Source organism: Diplotaxodon limnothrissa, linkage group LG3, assembly GCF_057381915.1.
Source record: "Diplotaxodon limnothrissa isolate DT_005_m linkage group LG3, D_limnothrissa_male_GT1.1, whole genome shotgun sequence".
NCBI classification, from domain to species: Eukaryota; Metazoa; Chordata; class Actinopteri; order Cichliformes; family Cichlidae; genus Diplotaxodon; species Diplotaxodon limnothrissa.
Genome location: NC_140598.1, coordinates 13,936,415 through 13,954,022, shown reverse-complemented (window position 1 = coordinate 13,954,022; position 17,608 = coordinate 13,936,415). Strand labels below are relative to the sequence as shown.

Below are 17,608 nucleotides of genomic sequence, written 5' to 3'. Positions count from 1 at the left end.
TGGTCTTCGTTATCGTTCCCCTCGTGCGTGTTATTACTGCGATTTCAGCGTTTTCGCTTCACAACTAAAGTGTGCAGTTTACTTTGTGTGCACTCAAATGGAGTCAAGCCAGTTAGCGCCACCTGTGGTCAAGTGCCATAGCCTACAGCCAGATTAACTTGTGACACACATCTGAGCCACGTTTGAATTCCTGTTTCATGCACAATACATTTGTAACTTTTAATTTTTTCTGTTTTTGTGTCTTGCAAATAAACCTTTAAACTGATTGAAATGATGTTATGTATTTATTTTTGGCCTATAGCTACGGTGGCCCTGAGAGGCCAAACGGACTGCAACTTAAGAAAACAGCAGCAATAAAAAAAAAACGCTGCAAAAGCACAAAAAACACAACTGAAATAGGAAAAAAGAAAACTGAACTGTTTCTGGGGAGACAATAGTAATTAGTAATAAACAGAGCCAGTGTGACTAAGTGGAGCTTGTGAGAGTGAGTGGATTGAAGAAAGTGAGGGACTCAGATGTGTCAGTTGGTTTGTCTTTGTGTTTGAGTGTGGAGGAGAGTTAGATTGGGTTGGTTTTAAAGCTAAGCCAAATCACAACAACAGTCGCCTCAAGGCGCTTTATATTGTACAGTTTAATTTCCAAAACTTGCATATGATCTTCAGTTTGCAGCTGGACTATCACATAGCAGCTGGAGCAGTCTCACATGGAGGCCAGTCCACTGCTGCCACCTGTGGCCAAGTGCCATAGCCTACTACTAGATGAACTTGTGACACACATCTGCAGCAGAGGCTGAGTGGCTGCTCTCACACCTGGAGCATCCAAATCGACCCACAAACACGTTGAAAGATGCAATGCCATCAATGTGGATTGTCCAGACTGAGAGACCTCTTCCCTCTGACCCCTCCCCAAACCCTCAAACCCTCCTACCCACCTCGACATACAAACTCTGTGTGGCTTCACGTGTTCTGTTGATGTTTACATGATCGAAATAACTTGAACACAAACACAAACAAACAAAGATGAAGACCGCACCGGAAGGAAAAAAACTACAAGTCCCAGCATCCTCTGCGTTTAGGGAGCAGCAGTGAAAGGGAAAGCATTGAGCCTCCGTTCAGAGCAGCAGGAGGAGGAAGGTGGAGCTGAGGCAGGTGAGTGTTTACATGAATATGTTTCTTCTTATGACATAAAATAATTCCACGCTGTTCGTGTCTGTGGGTGAAATGTGAGGCCGGTCGGCTCCTCTGAGCGCTGGTTTCCTGTAAGTAGAGAGGAAGTGAGTTTAGCTGAGCCTCCGTTTAGTGTGAGAGAGCAGGAGGAGAGTGAGAGCTGTGCTGAGGCAGGGTGAGTGTTAACAACGCTCTGACATTACTGTGTCTCTGTGGCGGGAACAACAGGCTCCGTCAGTGGAGGCAAAAATAATCAGACTTTGGTTTTTCAAAGGAAACAACTTTATGTCGGAAGTTCCCGCACGCTCATTGGATAACGATGTGTCAATCTCGAGCTATTAGCCAATGAGCATGCGGATTCACAGAAAGCCCCGCCTTTATCACGGGACTTTAAAAACTACAATGGCGACAGAAACTCCGTGAGTGGAGTTCAGGGTGACGTTATGAAACTGTGACGTTTGAGCCACTTCCTGTTCTCAGTCCCAGCGTCCTGATCACCGAGGTTTCTGTTGCTCTGATATCTGATATTGATTATATTTCATTTCATTTCTTTATTTATTTCACACGTGGTTCAACAGTGTTTTGTTTCCTACATACAGATCCTCCTTCCCATTAATATAACACTGCACCCATGGGTGAAAAGGCGCAGGAAGAAGAATAAATTCTTCTCAGCACCTGCCCCCTATCTGCAATGTAATTATTCTTACAAGAGGGCGCCAACAACCCAAAAATCCCTCTAACATGTATCTTTATGTAACAATGCAAAACTAAAGAACAAATCAGGATAATCAGCAATATACAGCACTACTAAATGTCAATGACGATTTTTCCTTCCACATTTAGCCCAAATTACTTTCATGTTCTTCATATTGATTTATCCTTTTAAGTATGTAACACATTCTAAACAGGCTGTAGCATAAACATCAAACACAGCTGAAGCAGTTTTTCGATGGTTGGCTTCAAATGATCCGTTGGTTTGAAAAGTAAAAACAATTTAAAAAGGTGAAGCTGATGCAGGGTGAGTGTTAACGCCAGGACTTTAGAGGGAAGAAGAGTCACAGCTCAGCACATTGTTGACGCATTGTTGTTCAATCGGGGGAAGACATCTGAATCATTGCAGGGGGAATGGCTTTCACAACTTTAATGAATTTACTCTGAGTACATGATATGCCATAATTATCTATGAGTTTGTTATATGTTAACACATTTCCGTCATTGTCTAAAAGGTGTAAAACCGTCCAAATGCCATGATCCATCCAATCCTTATAAAAGATGGATTTTCTTTTATCGTATACATCTGTTGTTCCAAATCGAATTTGTATGTGGAGAAAAAATATGCTTGTGTATCATTTTCCAGTACTGGAGAACCTGTTTGTGAAAATTGGATAATTTAATTTGGAAATTTCAAAGTCGCACTTTATAAGAAATTCAATGTCACCCAGCTTCTCCAAAATTACTTTGGGGAAATAAAACCAAAATACCGTTTGAATTATTGTTTCATTGTCGTTGCCAACATTTCATTACTAATGATTTCGCTAATAGTTTTGAAGAAAAACTCTTTTATTTCTTTCCAGAAGAATTTATAAAAGATTTCAGTCAAGCCGTCCTGACCAGGAGCTTTGTCATTTTCAGTTTGTTTAAGGCTTGATCTCAGTCATCCAGTGATATATCAGAATCACAAATTTCTCTGAATGCAGAATCGATTTTTGGAGTATAAGATTCAATCTGATCAAAAAACTTAATGAATCAGTAATTAAATATTTTGAGGAGTATAAATTTGAGTAAAATTTATGTTTTTCTTCCGCTACAGTCTTATGATTTGTGCATTCCTCCCCATTTATGATTAATGTATTAATAGATTTCTTTTCTTGCCTCCGTTTCTCCAAATTGTAGAAATATGAAGCACTTTTTCACCTTCTTCTATCCATTTTGCACGAGCTCTAATGTAAGCTCCATGAGCCTTTTTCTTGTATAGATCATCTAATTGAGCCTGTAAAGACAACAGGGATTTCTTATCAGCCTCTGACATAAAATGTCTATTACAGTAGTTATTTATATTGTAAAGTAATTTACTTTCAAATTCCTTCTGTTGTCTACTTTTCATTTTACTAAACGTAATTGAAAATTCTCTAACTTTAAATTAAAAAAAATTCCCATCTATGTATGTAATTGCCAATTGTTACATTGTTGTACATTTTATGGAGGAGCTCTTTAACTATCTTAACATACCCATCATCATTTAACAGATCTGCATTAAATTTCCAGTAATCTTTTTTTAAATTGCGTTTTATTTTCAGGGTTAAGTTTAAAAGTAATAATACTGTGATCTGTCAACGGGGCTGCTGAGATGGAAACATGTGAAACATCTATATAGTAAAGTCGACCCAACCACAGTATGGAATACCAGGAGTGCCATAATGAATTAATTAAATACACCATTAAATAATAAATTAAATGTGACAATAATAATTTTAAATTTTAAATAATTAATTAAATAAATCATTTTTGACACGTTTAATTAATTATTTATTTATTTCACGTTTTAATTAATTATTGCCACATTTAAATAATTATTTAATGGTGTATTTAATTAATTCATTTTGGCACAGTTGACTCCTTCAGGTCTCACCATAAATTTATTTTATCTGTCAACCTCACCCATCAAACCCAGGGGGCGGGGTTAATGCTGATCGAGTCAGAACCATTGCTTTGGCCTGGTGGCCATTGTTTTTAGAAGGCGTTACTGCACACCAACAACTGCCATGTGGAAACTAACAGAACTGAACTTTGAAAAACCCTGTTTGTGTCTCACCAAATACCGTTTTAATATTTTTTTTAGCCGAAAATGTAGCGGTTTAATCTTCAGATGTCTGTGAGCTGAGAAGGACGTGAAGCGAGCAGTTTATCCCAGAGCTGAAGCTGCTCTGTGTGCAGAGATGAGCTCAGATTCCTGCTGTGATTGATCAACAGTCACAGAAATGTAGACTTGTAGTTATTACTGCAGTATGGTCACAGCAGATACTGATAAACATGTATTATGAGGATGGATGATCAAGTTTCTCACTCTCTCCTTTAAATCTCAGTTTTTTCTTCTTCACAGTTTATCTGTTAATTTATTAATGAATAACACTGAAAGAGTTTCTGTTATATTTCCCCTTGAACATCAGCTTATTAGGGCGGCATTAGGAAATAGCCCCCCTCCAAAGAATGAATAAATGAATGATGATAATAATAAAATGATTCAAAAGCAGAGCTCAGAGTGGTAGAATGGTCAAACATGGATCCACGGGTGGTTCAACTGCATTTGGTGACGTGACTAAAGCAAATCTTTCAAATAATCCCACCATCAACGGGATGTTGTCTCCTTTACTACGGTTACTTTACTTGGTCACCATGTGAATTTCTTTGAAATGAACCAAATTCTTTTATTTGTCGGTTTTTGCATATTTAACCTCTACAGTCAGGAAAGGAGGAGATGAGGCCTCAACAATGTTGGGTTGTAGCTGTGCTTCAGGTTAGAGTGAGTGTCCATGGAATAAATGTAAGTCAGTGAACTGGAAACATGACTGTGTTCAAACTTTGTTTCCTTTTTATAATGAGTCTAATCAAAGGTGGACAGAAGTATCTCCACTGTGACTTTTCTGTGTCACCATCAGAGCTTCTGCACAGTGTTTCTGGGGCAGATAACATTGCAGCATTATGGAGACATTATGGAGACAAAAAGAAAAGCGTTTGGATTTCTTTAAGTTAAACTTAAAGAAGTCCAGACGCTTTTCTTGGACTGTTGGTTTCAGTGTTGAGTCTCATTCACACACTCCCTCAGACTCTTCACACACACTGATTTGCTGACATAAACACACTCCTGTGTGCTCTCTTGGCTTCACACACACACTGAGGACCATCTACAGACTGTGAGCTCCGTCTTCTTTGTCTTTGGAGCCGAACTCTGACAAAGTTAGGAACAAAACTTTCTCCAGCGTGTGAACTTTCCTCCTAGACTCAGTCTGAGCAGTCAGACCACATATTTCTAAAGCAGCACATGAAGGTGTGGCTCACACACACACAGGTGAAGGAAACAGCTGCAGTATTAAAAACTGCTTCACTGTCTACAAATATATGAACTGAATGTTTCTTTCAGGCTGTAAAAACCTTATTTATCCTCCATTACAGTCCTGCATTCAGAGCATTACTTCTGTTATATTAGTACATGTATTTTATTCTGATGAACACATGAAACTCTGAGCTGGATTGAATCCATTGAATCAGAGTCCAGGACTCAGACTAAACACACTGAATGTGTCCTGAGCTCGGCCGCTGTTCCACAGTAACTGCTGTCAGAGTCACTGTTACTGAGTTAGCTTAGCTAGCAGAGCAGCTAGCAGTTAGAGTATGAACTCTGTAAGCAGTCAGCTCGGTCCTGGACATTGTTACTGACATAAAGCTGCTCTCTGCAGCCATGTCAATGGTCAATGGTAACTTTATTGTCCCTAACGGGAAATTGATTTGCAGTATGTCCGTACAAACAAACAAACAGACAACCAATACATCACATACACTCACCAAGATAATATAATAATAATAAAAGCCTGATAAAACAACCTAGATTTTTCATCAAAAAAGTGCAATGTGCAATGGCAACAACACTTACGGTTTAGTGTTGTTAACTATGATAATAGCACTAGGTACAAAAGACAGTCTGTGTCTCTTTGTCTTCACTGCAGTCACTTTATAACGACGACCTGATGGAAGCAGTTGAAAATCATTAAAGAGAGGATGATCTGAATACAACAGGACAGAGGTTGCCTTCCTCAGCACCTGCCTGTTATAAAAGTCCACAAGCTGGACCTGAGACCTCCCTGAAATCTTGCCAGCCACTTTAACCAGGTTGTTAAGTCTGGTCTTATTATTCAGGGACATATTACCGTACCAAGCAATGATACAGAAGGTTAAAACAGATTCAATAAAACTTTTATAAAAAAGAGTCATCATTTCAGATGAAACATTAAAACCTCTCAACCTCCTTAAAAAGTATAGTCTTTGTTGGGCCTTTTTCACTGTAGCAGCAAGATGTGACTCAAAGGACAGGGTCTTATCAAGAACAACCCCCAAATACTTATAACTGTCCACCAGTTCAATGGCTGCCCAATTTACCATTGTTAGCGCAGGATGAGGATCAATAACCATGTCCTTGGTTTTTAAGGTGTTAATCATTAAGAAGGACTGATCACACCATGAAACAAACTCATCCACAACAGGCCCATGGGAATCCTCTTCACCATGAAGGAGGCTTAAAATGACTGTGTCATCTGCGTATTTGATGAAATGCCTGTTGGCCTGTGTGCTGCGACAGTCATTAGTGTACAAAATATACAAAAGAGGAGAGAGACAACAACCTTGTGGTGAGCAAGTAGAAGAGTTCAGCTGTTTGGAAAAACAACCGTTTACTCTCACACACTGAGATCTGTCAGTTAAAAAGTCTAAAATCCAACCAACGAGATTAAAATCAAGTTTAAATTGGTTAAGAAGCTTGTCAACTAAAAGATGTGGCTGGATAGTATTAAAAGCTGAAGAAAAATCGATAAATAAAAGCCGAGCATGAGCTTTGGCGCCATCAAGATGGCGATAAAGGAAGTTCAACAGAGTGACCACTGCATCATCCACACCTCTACAAGGCCTGTATGCAAATTGTAGTGGATCTATAAGCTTCTCTACTTGCTGCCGGATCTCCTTCCTGACAAGTTTTTCAAAGGACTTCATCACTAAGGATGTTAGAGCGACAGGCCTAAAATCATGTAATGATGTAGGTTTTGTGGTCTTAGCAACTGGAGAAATAACTGATTTTTTCCATACCTCTGGAACCTTCTGTTGCTGAAGAGATAAAAGAAAGATGTAATAAAAAATACTACATAATTGCTCAGCGCATGTTCTAAGCACCTGGCCACAAATATTATCAGGACCTGGACTTTTATTAGTCTTACTCATTTTAAAAAGATTTCCCACCCTTCTTTCATCAAAGAACAAAGCTGGGGGGCCTCTGGTGCTCTCTATTAAGAAATCAAGTGTATTCCTTGGATTATAATTATCATTAAATCTTGAATAAAATCTATTCAGCTCATTGGCTAACTGAGAAGCTGAACTAAAACCAGGGAGACTCATCTTATTACAGTCACTGTAACAGTGACCAGTCATGTGTTTCATGCCAGCCCAAGCCACCCTTAAGTTATTGCTACCCATCTCCGCCTCTACCTTATCCTTGTATTTTATTTTGGCTTTTTTGATTTCTGATCTGATCTCCTTCCTAATTTCTCTGACTTTCAAGATATTCCCTTCAGTAAAAGCTTTTTTCCTTTCGTGAATCAGCCTCGTAAGAACTTTAGAGGACCATGGTTTGTTATTAGGGAAAAAATGCACAACCTTTGAGGGGATAATCATGTCTCTGCAAAAGGATATATAGCCGCAGACAACGTCAGTGAGTTCATTAATGTCTCTACATGATTCTGTAAACACCGACCAGTCTGTACAGTCAAAGCAGCCCTGCAGGGCTAAAGAGGCATCGTCACTCCAAACCTTTATGTGGTGTTTCCTCACTTTCTCTCTTCTCAGTACAGTCTTGTAAACTGGCAGAAGATGCACTGTGTTGTGATCCGAGGATCCGAGGGCGGGGCCAGCCACAGATGTATACGCACCTTTTATGGAACCGTAACATAGATCCAGAGTCTTATTGAAGCGTGTGGGACAGTGCACATACTGATAAAAACTGCTCAGTGTTTTCTTCAAGTCGCAGCGATTAAAGTCCCCAAGAACAATATTAGGGGCTTCAGGAGAGAGAGATTGTAGTGAGTGGATGATGTTGAAGATGGTGTCAGTCACATTCTTAGGATTCGCTTTAGGGTGGATGTAAATGACGGTGACGTTGATCTGTGGGAATTCCCTCGGCAGATAAAACGGCCTCAAAGACACAGAGAGGAGCTCAATGTCAGGCAGACACACTTGTCTACGAACGGTCACGTTTTTACACCATTTCTGATTTATATACAAACACACCCCTCCTCCTTGCGATTTCTGGGTAGCTCCGGGGTCTCGATCCAAACGTATGGGAACCCCGAAGCCATTTAGTTCCAGAGAACAATCAGGGTCAGAATCCTTGAGTCAAGTATCTGTGAATGCCATTAGACATGCATCCCTGTAGTCACGTAAATGTGCGACATTCAAATGCAGTTCATCTAATTTACTCCTCAGAGACTGCACATTAGCCAGGATTATTGATGGTAAAGGAATACAGTTGTACCGTATTTGCTTCCACAATCGCTGACGTAGGCCTCCCTTCTTACCCCGCTTCCTTGCTTTGACTCTGTTAAAAACAAAAGTGCCCCTGTGGTTACTGGATAATCCAGAGCTGGAAAACACTGGAGGGTGAAAAGAGTCCAGAGACGGGCCTATCCACCGAAGATCCAGAAGAAACTCCTGTGAGTATGTAATTGTTTGAGAGAAGCACTGACTCCAAACAACCGTCAGGATTGCCAATAAAACCAAGCGAAATAAAAAACCCATCTTCATTAAAAGAAGTTCCACAAAGCACAAGCCGATTCTATAGGATTTCCTGAGACAAAAAAAAATAAAATAAGATGAAATAAAGGAATAAAAGAATAAAATAAAAATAAGTTAAAACACTGACACTGACAGACAGAGACAACCTGCTGGTCGCCGCAAGAGCAGCGTCCCGATGTGACGATTGCACAATGTTTGACCTGCTGCTTTGTAGGACTACAGTAATGGAGGATTTGGAGGCTGAACTGGGCTCTGTGACACTTTTTGTAGTGAACTGATGAAAGCTGCGTCTCAGATGGATGTTAGTCCAACACATCAGACACGACCTCTGCAGCTCTCAGTTGATGTGCACATGAATGATTTGTGTTTCCTCTGCAGGTGAAGGTAGAAAGTGTGTGTGAGCTGATGTGAATTGAGCAGCATGGATCAGTGTGAGGACAGAGAGGAGGGAGTCCCTCCCTCTAAAAGCACTCTGTGTGGGGAACATGAGAGCCAGACCAAAGCTCAGAGGTGAGATGACCATCTCTAACTGTCCATGACTCTTCTCCATGTCACAGCTCAGCACTCACATCACTGCTCCATCATTATTCACAGGAACCAGCCTGGACCTCCACCCAGCTCTGTGTCCTGTAAGAGTGACGCGTCTAAAGATCGTCCCATTTATTTTAAATCCCAGCCTGTGTCTGCTGCAGAGAGGTGAGCTGTTAGTAACAAGAACTCTCTGATTTACATGATTTTGATGTTTCCTGGTTTCTAAAATGCATCTCTGTAGCAGAGCAGTGTCTCCAAGGACACACAGGCTCAGCTGTAACTGTCAGTTTATCTGGTTTTAAGACACATTTGGACACAATTGGCTGTTTTTAACTATGTATTTTAATCAGAGGTGTAAATCTAGACCTCACACATCTGGATCCTAAACTATGATAGAAACAGCTGCTAGCAGTGGGTAGTTTGACTTTGATACGCTGCTCTAGAAAGGAAACAAAAGTTTGTGCAGCTCCTCTTCAGAAAAGTGTTCAGAGAGCAGCTGCTGTATTAGACAAAGGCTCGTCGTGTGAGCCCAGATGTGTGTAACAGCTGGATGAAGGAGAACCATCACAGTCACGTCTCCATCCCGCCTTTATTAATGAACTTCCTGTTGCTTGCAGATGACAGGAACACAAAGTGTTTGTGCCACGTGATGCTGCAGGATTTGTTAACGTGTCCATGATGGTAACATCTCCTCGTCTAACTGCAAACACATGAGCGCTCCTAACGGCAGCTATCACAGCCACACAGGCAGACTGTGTCTCACTGTTGCATTCAGGGACATTTGTTTTCCTGTAAAAAGCTGAACTCTAATCTAAGAGGACTGTTACTGACAGGAAACAGCTGCATTATCTGCAGTCTGTGTGACCACAGCTGCTTCACTTCATCAGTGAATTGATCATTGAATAAAACATGTTTGTGTCTGCAGAGGTCAGAGGTCACAGTCTGCAGGATCCAGCTGTCCGTCTGTGAGGAGTGACTGGTCCAAACATCACCCTCCAGTCTTCAGTGCTGCACCTGGACCAATGAGGTCAGAGAACTGTGATGACTCCTTTACATGTTTGTGTTTTCCTGGATAAATATGACCAAAGATTCATTAAAAAGATAAAAATATTAGACTTTGTCCTGTAGCGCTGTGTGGCAGGCAGAATTGGACCCAAACACAACAGGATGAAGTCAAAGAGGCAGCTTTATTTCAGCTGTGAACATGCAAACAGCAGAAATAAGAAAACATAACTGTAGGTTTGCAGTGAATGAAGCCTCAGCTCGACACTCCACTTTGTCCCTCTTTTCCTTCTCCAAACAGCCACATCAGGAGTCTTTGATGGAGTTTTAAAATATTTAATTACAAATGTCCAAAGATGGGTTCAGGATACCTGAATCCACAGTTATTAAAGCTAAAATAGTTCACAGAGTTTGGACTTTGTTAGGTGACGAGAGAACATCAAAGTGTTTTTTATCTTTAAACAGTATTTTTATCACTTCAGTTGCTCTCACAGCCCTGTTTGTTATTTTAGTAAGTAAGTAAAGTTTATTTATTAAGCGCTTTTCATAGACAGGTTGATAGGTTTGTAGCTTGTACCTATCCGCTGGAACGTTGAAGACAATATAATTACACCTAGCAAGACACGAAGTAGGCAAAGTTCTTCATGTTACTCGTGCACGGGAGAGACCGAAGAGGCGCCGTTCCCTCGCCTGACCCGGTTGCTCTCGTCCGTTCTCCCGTACCACTGTTCTTTTATTGAGGTTACATGAATATGCATAGGTTCATTAACATATGACGTCTACATACACACAAAGAGTACCTTGCCTGTGTGTGTGTGTGTGTGTGCGTGTGTGTGTGTGTGTGTGTGTGTGTGTGTGTGATCTGTGTGAGGTCAAGATGTGACCCTGTGAAGACTCCCCAAGGCTGGTGCCAGGAGCGGGTCCATCTGAACAAAAGGCTCTTATACTTAAACAGATATACGTGTGTTTGCTATGCCATATATCAGCAAGAGAAGATACGACCTCTCCTAGGAGGTGTGATCTACGCCAGAACACTCTGTAGAGGGAGTGAACGCACTCCCCCTTCATGCTACACAGAGCTGTTAAAGACCTCAAAGGATGAGACATTCTTTCAATCTACAAATGATTATACACTTCTAAGCATATGTGGGTAAATATTTCTAAGCATAAATGACAATCAACAATACAAATCTAACACCAGTCACACAAGCTAACCCATGGAGGCAGCAGCAGGCTTTGTGTTTGGTCTGTTGGCTTAAACTAAGAGAGTTTAGTTTGTTAGCACAAAGAGCTGTCAGCTAAAGCCCCGAATGCACTTTGAATACAGACAAACTGAGAAAAACACTTTAAATACAGCAAACAGTCAAACTGACAACATCTTGTTCTGCTGATCATCCACAGCAGTACGTTTAGCATTCATGCTAGCAGCAGGCTATGACTGTCCACTGAGCACCAACACAGGTAGGAGTGAGCAGTGATGAAGCAGGACTGTGGGCAAGTTTGAGCTACAATCCTATTGGCTTCTCAGTTTCTCCAAAGAAAAGGGGAAAAATTCTTGGTGTTGTGAAGATGTGAGTTGGTCTTGTTGTCGTGGGGCTGGAAGGATGCTGGCAGTGAGAGGCTTTTCATACAGTGTTCAGTAACAGAATGAGAAGAAAGCCACTGCACATGAAACAAGGTGCTCGTAGTGTTTGTTTACTGTGTTTGTGCCACAATGTCAGATCAGTTGTAGATTCACATGCAGACTTGTCCAGTGAAACCAGTGCAAGTACTGCAGTACAGAGCAAAGACTAAGCAAGCCAGGAGAGCTCTCCAACTTTCTGAAAGTATCAGAGTGATAAGAAAAAGTGGATCATGCAACAATGTCCCTCAGCACACAAAACAATCAAAGCAGAATAAATATAATGTTTTAGATCAAACACTTACAGGGACCTGAAGACAGAGAACCAACAAAATGTCATGGCTAACAGAGGAACTCAAGCACAGACTGAGTTCTGACAAACAAAAAGGTGACAGTTTATTTACCAAAGGGGTGAACCACAGTGCTCTATATATGTACAGTGAGTCGGGGAGGGGGTCCAGGGCTCCAGGGAAAAGAGGGACGGGAGTCCACACTCACTCCTCTTCAGACACTCTTGTCCTGCTCTCCACTCACACAGCCACACACGGGAGTCACAGGTAAGCGTCTGTAACCAGGTCCGGGGAAATATTTACTCAAAGTATACTCAAAGTTAACCCAGCTGGTGAATTTAGAGAGAGCAAAGAACTGAGATCATGAACACAGGAGGGTCAATGTCCCAGCGACAAACTGCTCCATGCCGCAGCGTTAAATGGTTACCGGTAAGCCCAGGTGAATCAGCAACAGGTGGTGTAATCATCATAGCTGTGTGGACCAAGAGCGAGAGGCCATTACAAGCTCCACCCAGGCAGGCAAAACCATAGTAGGAGAGAGCAAAACATAAAACCTGAAAAGCCATCATGAGCCAGCCAGAGAGACACAGAGTTTATACTAGAAGAGAAACCTGCTCATCTTCATCATGTTTGTTTAAATAGAGAAAATCAGAAGTCTCTGTGTGTCAGACCACGGCTCTACACGGACACTTCTAAGCTGCTTCAGAGTGAACTGACCCAGATAATCTGCACACAGCGGCTGTAAAACAGTGAAAGTCATAACTGTCTCTCTCTGATGGAAAGCTTTTATTGTGAAGTCAGGAAGTCTGCAGGAAGTGTTGAGTTTGTATTCATCACTCAGTGTTTAATGAGACAGGCAGACAGGAAGAGCAGCTCATTAGTGTTGATGAAATCAAAGGACCAAACTGCAGTTTGGTCACATCTGGATGTTTTTCACTGACAGTAAATGTTTTAGTGATAAAGAAATGTGTTCACAGAGAGAGGAAGAGGAAGAGGAGTGGTGTTTGTGAGGAGGAGCAGCTGTCCTGCTGTGCTTTGTGTCAGGACGTCCTGAAGGATCCAGTCTCTACCAGCTGTGGACACTGGTTCTGCAGACAGTGCATCTCCTCATACTGGGACCAGTCTGCTTCATCAGGAGACTCCTCCTGTCCCCAGTGTGGAGAAAGATCCAGAAGCAGAGCTGGACTGCAGACAGCCAGTCAGAGCAGCTGTGTACAAAGTAAGACTGAACATCTGTCTGCTGATGGACTCATTTCTGAAAACTGGACTTCTTGTGTTGTTCAGACATTGAAGAGTTTTCTTTCTCTTTAGTCTCATTGTTTTTCTTTCTTTCAGCAGATGTTGGTCTGCAGGAGGTTTTAGATGAACATAAGATCAGTCTGAGGAGAAGATGTGAACGTGTGACTGAAGGAAGTGATGAAACAGGAAGTAGAACCCTCCTCAACAGGATCTACACTGAGCTCTACATCACAGAGGGACAGAGTGAAGAGGTTCATACCCAACATGAGGTGAGGCAGCTGGAGACAGCTTCCAAGATGGACGCCCTCCATGACGCTCCAATCAGGTGCCAGGACATCTTTAAAGCCTTACCTGACCAACAGAGACCCATCAGAGTGGTTCTGACCAACGGCGTGGCTGGTGTTGGAAAAACCTTCTCAGTGCAGAAGTTCACTCTGGACTGGGCTGAGGGCTTGGAGAACCAACATGTCAGTGTGGTGGTTCTGCTTTCATTCAGGGAGCTGAACCTGATCAGAGATGAGCAGTACAGTCTTCTGGAGCTGCTCCATGTTTTCCATCCAACATTACAGAAGGTCACAGCAGAGAAGCTGGCTGTCTCTCAGCTTTTGTTCATCTTTGACGGCCTGGATGAAAGCAGACTTTCATTGGATTTCACCAACAGGAAGCTGCTGTCTGATGTCACACAGAAGTCATCAGTCAGCCAGCTGCTGACAAACCTCATCCAGGGGAATCTGCTTCCCTCGGCACTCGTCTGGATAACTTCCCGACCCGCAGCAGCCAATCAGATCCCTCCTACATGTGTTGACAGGCTAACAGAAGTACGAGGCTTCACTGACGCCCAGAAGGAGGAGTACTTCAGGAGGAGATTCAGTGATGAAGAGCTGTCCAGCAGAATCATCTCCCACATGAAGACATCCAGGAGCCTCCACATCATGTGTAGTATCCCAGTCTTCTGCTGGATCACTGCTACAGTTCTGGAGCACATGTTGACTACAGAGCAGAGAGGAGAGCTGCCCAAGACCCTGACTGACATGTACTCACACTTCCTGCTGGTTCAGACAAAGAGGAAGAAGAACAAGTACCATGAGGGACATGAGACGAGTCCACAGGAGCTGACGGAGGCTGATAGGAAAGTTCTTCTGAAGCTGGGGAGGCTGGCGTTTGAACATCTGGAGAAAGGAAACATCATGTTCTACCAAGAAGACCTGGAGCAGTGTGGTCTGGATGTGACAGAGGCCTCGGTGTACTCAGGAGTTTGTACAGAGATCTTCAAAAGAGAGTGTGAGATCTTCCAGAAACCAGTCTACTGCTTTGTACATCTGAGCATTCAGGAGTTTCTGGCTGCTGTCTACATGTTCCACTGTCACACCAACAGGAAGACAAAGGTGCTGAAGAACTTTTTGGGATATATATTCAACACGTCCTCTCTGGGTGATTTCCTTAAACAAGCCATGTATAAATCCCTCCAGAGTAAAAATGGCCACCTGGACCTGTTTGTTCGCTTCCTTCATGGCCTCTGTCTGGAGTCCAACCAGAGACTCTTAGTAGGTCTGCTGGGTCAGACAGAGATCAGTCCAGGAACCATCCAGAGAGTCATCAACAACCTGAAGGAGATGAACAGTGATAAAATCTCTCCTGACAGAAGCATCAACATCTTCCACTGTCTGATGGAGATGAACGACCTCTCATTATTTCAGGAGATCCAAGAGTTCCTGAAGTCAGAGAACAGATCAAAGAAGGAACTCTCTGAGATCCAGTGCTCAGCTCTGGCCTTCATGCTGCAGATGTCAGAGGAGGTTCTGGATGAGTTGGACCTGCAGAAGTACAAAACATCAGAGCGGGGACGACAGAGACTGATTCCAGCTGTGAGGAACTGCAGAAAGGCTCGGTGAGTCCAGATGTGATCATTAACATCATTGATCAGTGTAGGTTAGTAGTTTAATTTTGAAAATAAAATCAGATTGTAACCACAAAGTGTTTGTGTCCGTACGCTGCAACCTTCCACACCATTCCTTTATTGTACAGACTCAGCAGCAGCTCCATGGATCCCAAATCCAAGAGTGGAGAACAGATTTGAAGTGTGTCACATCCATGCAGTCACAGCTGTGTCCACCATGTTTCCACTGATATTAATCCTGTTCAATGACACGTTTCATATCAGTGAATATGTTCTTTAGGACGTCCACTGACATGTTTAAGTGTCCTGCTGGAAATCACTCAAATCATCCATGAAATCCATGAAAAATCCTTTTAGTGTTTCTAACTTCACCCTCTGTCCTCTCTCTCTCTCCATCCTCCTCACTGCTTCTTTCACTGATAATCACACAAACATCGTATTCAGCTACAAAATAACACAATAATATCATCTGATGATCATTATTATAAGAGCAGGATCCATATTTGATATCAGAGTAACACACTGCTTGGTTATGTGCAGTCATCATCAGTGACTGTGGGTCAAACAGAAGCTCTCTGATTGGTTGCTGACCTTGGTCACCTGTCCACTCTCACCTGTTTGTGTTTGCTCTCTCTTTGCTGTCTCCATCCTCTCTCTCCTTTCTCTCCCTCTCTGTCTTTGTACGTCACTCAGGTCCAATGGAAACAGTGACCTTTACAAACCAATCAAAGACAAACTGATCCATGTCAGGTTATAACAATATTCAAAGTGAATACAGGCTGCTGCTGGACACAGACAGGTAACATCATTTTGACTTGCTGTCACCTGGATCTGGACTCATAAACACTGAAGCCCTGAACAGGAATACAAATCATTTTCTGCCAACTAGCGACACACCAGCAGATAATGGCTCAGAAAGCTCAAATGAGCCAATCATTTCTGTGTTTAGTTCCCCTGAAATCAGATCTGATATCAGCAGCTCTGAGTTCATTCATCATTATTGTCCAGTGATGAGATTTCTGCTCCGTTTGGTAACAGTCAGCAGGTTTTTCCTGCGTGTGGACGTGAACAGTCGTACCTGACAGCAGGTAGCAAACAGAGATCATCTTTCCAGCTGGAACTCTTCACTGAGCTGAACTCATTCAAAATGTTCTGGAGTCAAAACAGGAAACAGTCCAAATGTGTGTCTTCACTCTGACTCTGGATCAGATCTCAGTGACAGACTGTGGACATTATGGAAGCCTAAATGTGACACCATCTTCCTCCTTCATCTGCAGATTAAAGCCAAGCAAAGATTCTCATTAAAAGTCTGCAGGTCTGAGAGAGACTCAATCGTTGTGTCATGTCAAACACAGTAAGAGGAGCTGAAGCACAGATGTGAAGAGCAGATTCATCAGATTATGACCTCACTCTGTTTTGTCTTCATATACATTCAGTCTGTGTTTATAATGCAGATTTTCTGCTTTTATAATAACACATTTTATATTTTCTATCATCACAGACTGACTCACTGTCTACTCTCAGAGTCTCACTGTGAAGTTGTGGCCTCAGCTCTGAAGTCCAACCCCTCCCATCTGACAGAGCTGGACATGAGTTGGAACAAGCTGCAGGATTCAGGGATGAAGCTTCTGTGTGCTGGACTGGAGAGTCCAAACTGTCGACTGGAGACTCTGAGGTGAGTTCACTGACTGCGGCTGTTGTAGTTTTTCTATATTTCAGGTCTTTGATTGATGTTTGAAACTTTCTTTAGTTCCTAAATGTTCAGGATGTGTCTGAAGACAAATGTGAAGAAGTTTGAGTGCTTTCAGAAATGTTGTCTTTCCAAACGACTGAACAACAGTTTTTCCTTTTGGCTCCAAACAGAAGTGACAGACTTGAGCAGGGTTCATTTAAAGGCTGACAGAAGTGGAGTGGTGACGGGGAGATGTTTGACAGGACAGTGTTTCAGCCTCCACAGGTTCATGTTGTGCTCCATCAGTCAGTGAAGATGAAGTCAGTGCTGATGAGGCTGTAGAGTGTGTGAGGGATGTGAATGAGGATGATGAAGATCTGATGATAGCAGATAAAAACAGGCTGCAGAGACTTTGAGCCATACAGGGCACACAGTGTGTGTACAGAACAGCTGAAATCATTATGGAGGCCTTACTGGAATATGGAAGCATCACAGTACAGCTTCAGTGAAGCATTAAAGTCTCTGATATGAGATGAGAAATGAAGCAGCCAGAGCTTTTTCATGAGTGGAAATCCACTGTGACTGTGAGCTGCTGCTACAGCCTCCAGATTAGCCAGCAGCTCATCCTGCTCAACATTTTCT

The 17,608-nt window shown here is 42.3% G+C and overlaps 3 protein-coding genes across 4 annotated transcripts in view; all 3 read left to right on the top strand.

Annotated features, from left to right (window-relative positions):
* LOC146634613 (protein NLRC3-like) overlaps positions 1–16,973 on the top strand; it is a 152,276-nt gene extending 135,303 nt beyond the window's left edge. Inside the window, exons 2-7 of the mRNA XM_085378076.1 lie at positions 9,093–9,224; positions 9,309–9,410; positions 10,171–10,272; positions 13,136–13,377; positions 13,494–15,285; positions 16,796–16,973. Coding sequence (XP_085234202.1) covers positions 9,136–9,224; positions 9,309–9,410; positions 10,171–10,272; positions 13,136–13,377; positions 13,494–15,285; positions 16,796–16,973 — 2,505 coding nt within the window. The 5' untranslated portion in view covers positions 9,093–9,135. The remainder of the gene's footprint in view (positions 1–9,092; positions 9,225–9,308; positions 9,411–10,170; positions 10,273–13,135; positions 13,378–13,493; positions 15,286–16,795) is intronic.
* The window catches only part of LOC146634600 (protein NLRC3-like), a 720,577-nt gene that overhangs the window by 306,150 nt on the left and 396,819 nt on the right, over positions 1–17,608 (top strand). The gene's annotated exons all lie outside the window — the stretch shown is intronic.
* Positions 1–17,608, top strand: part of LOC146634610 (protein NLRC3-like) — a 218,654-nt gene that overhangs the window by 135,304 nt on the left and 65,742 nt on the right. The window lies entirely within an intron of this gene.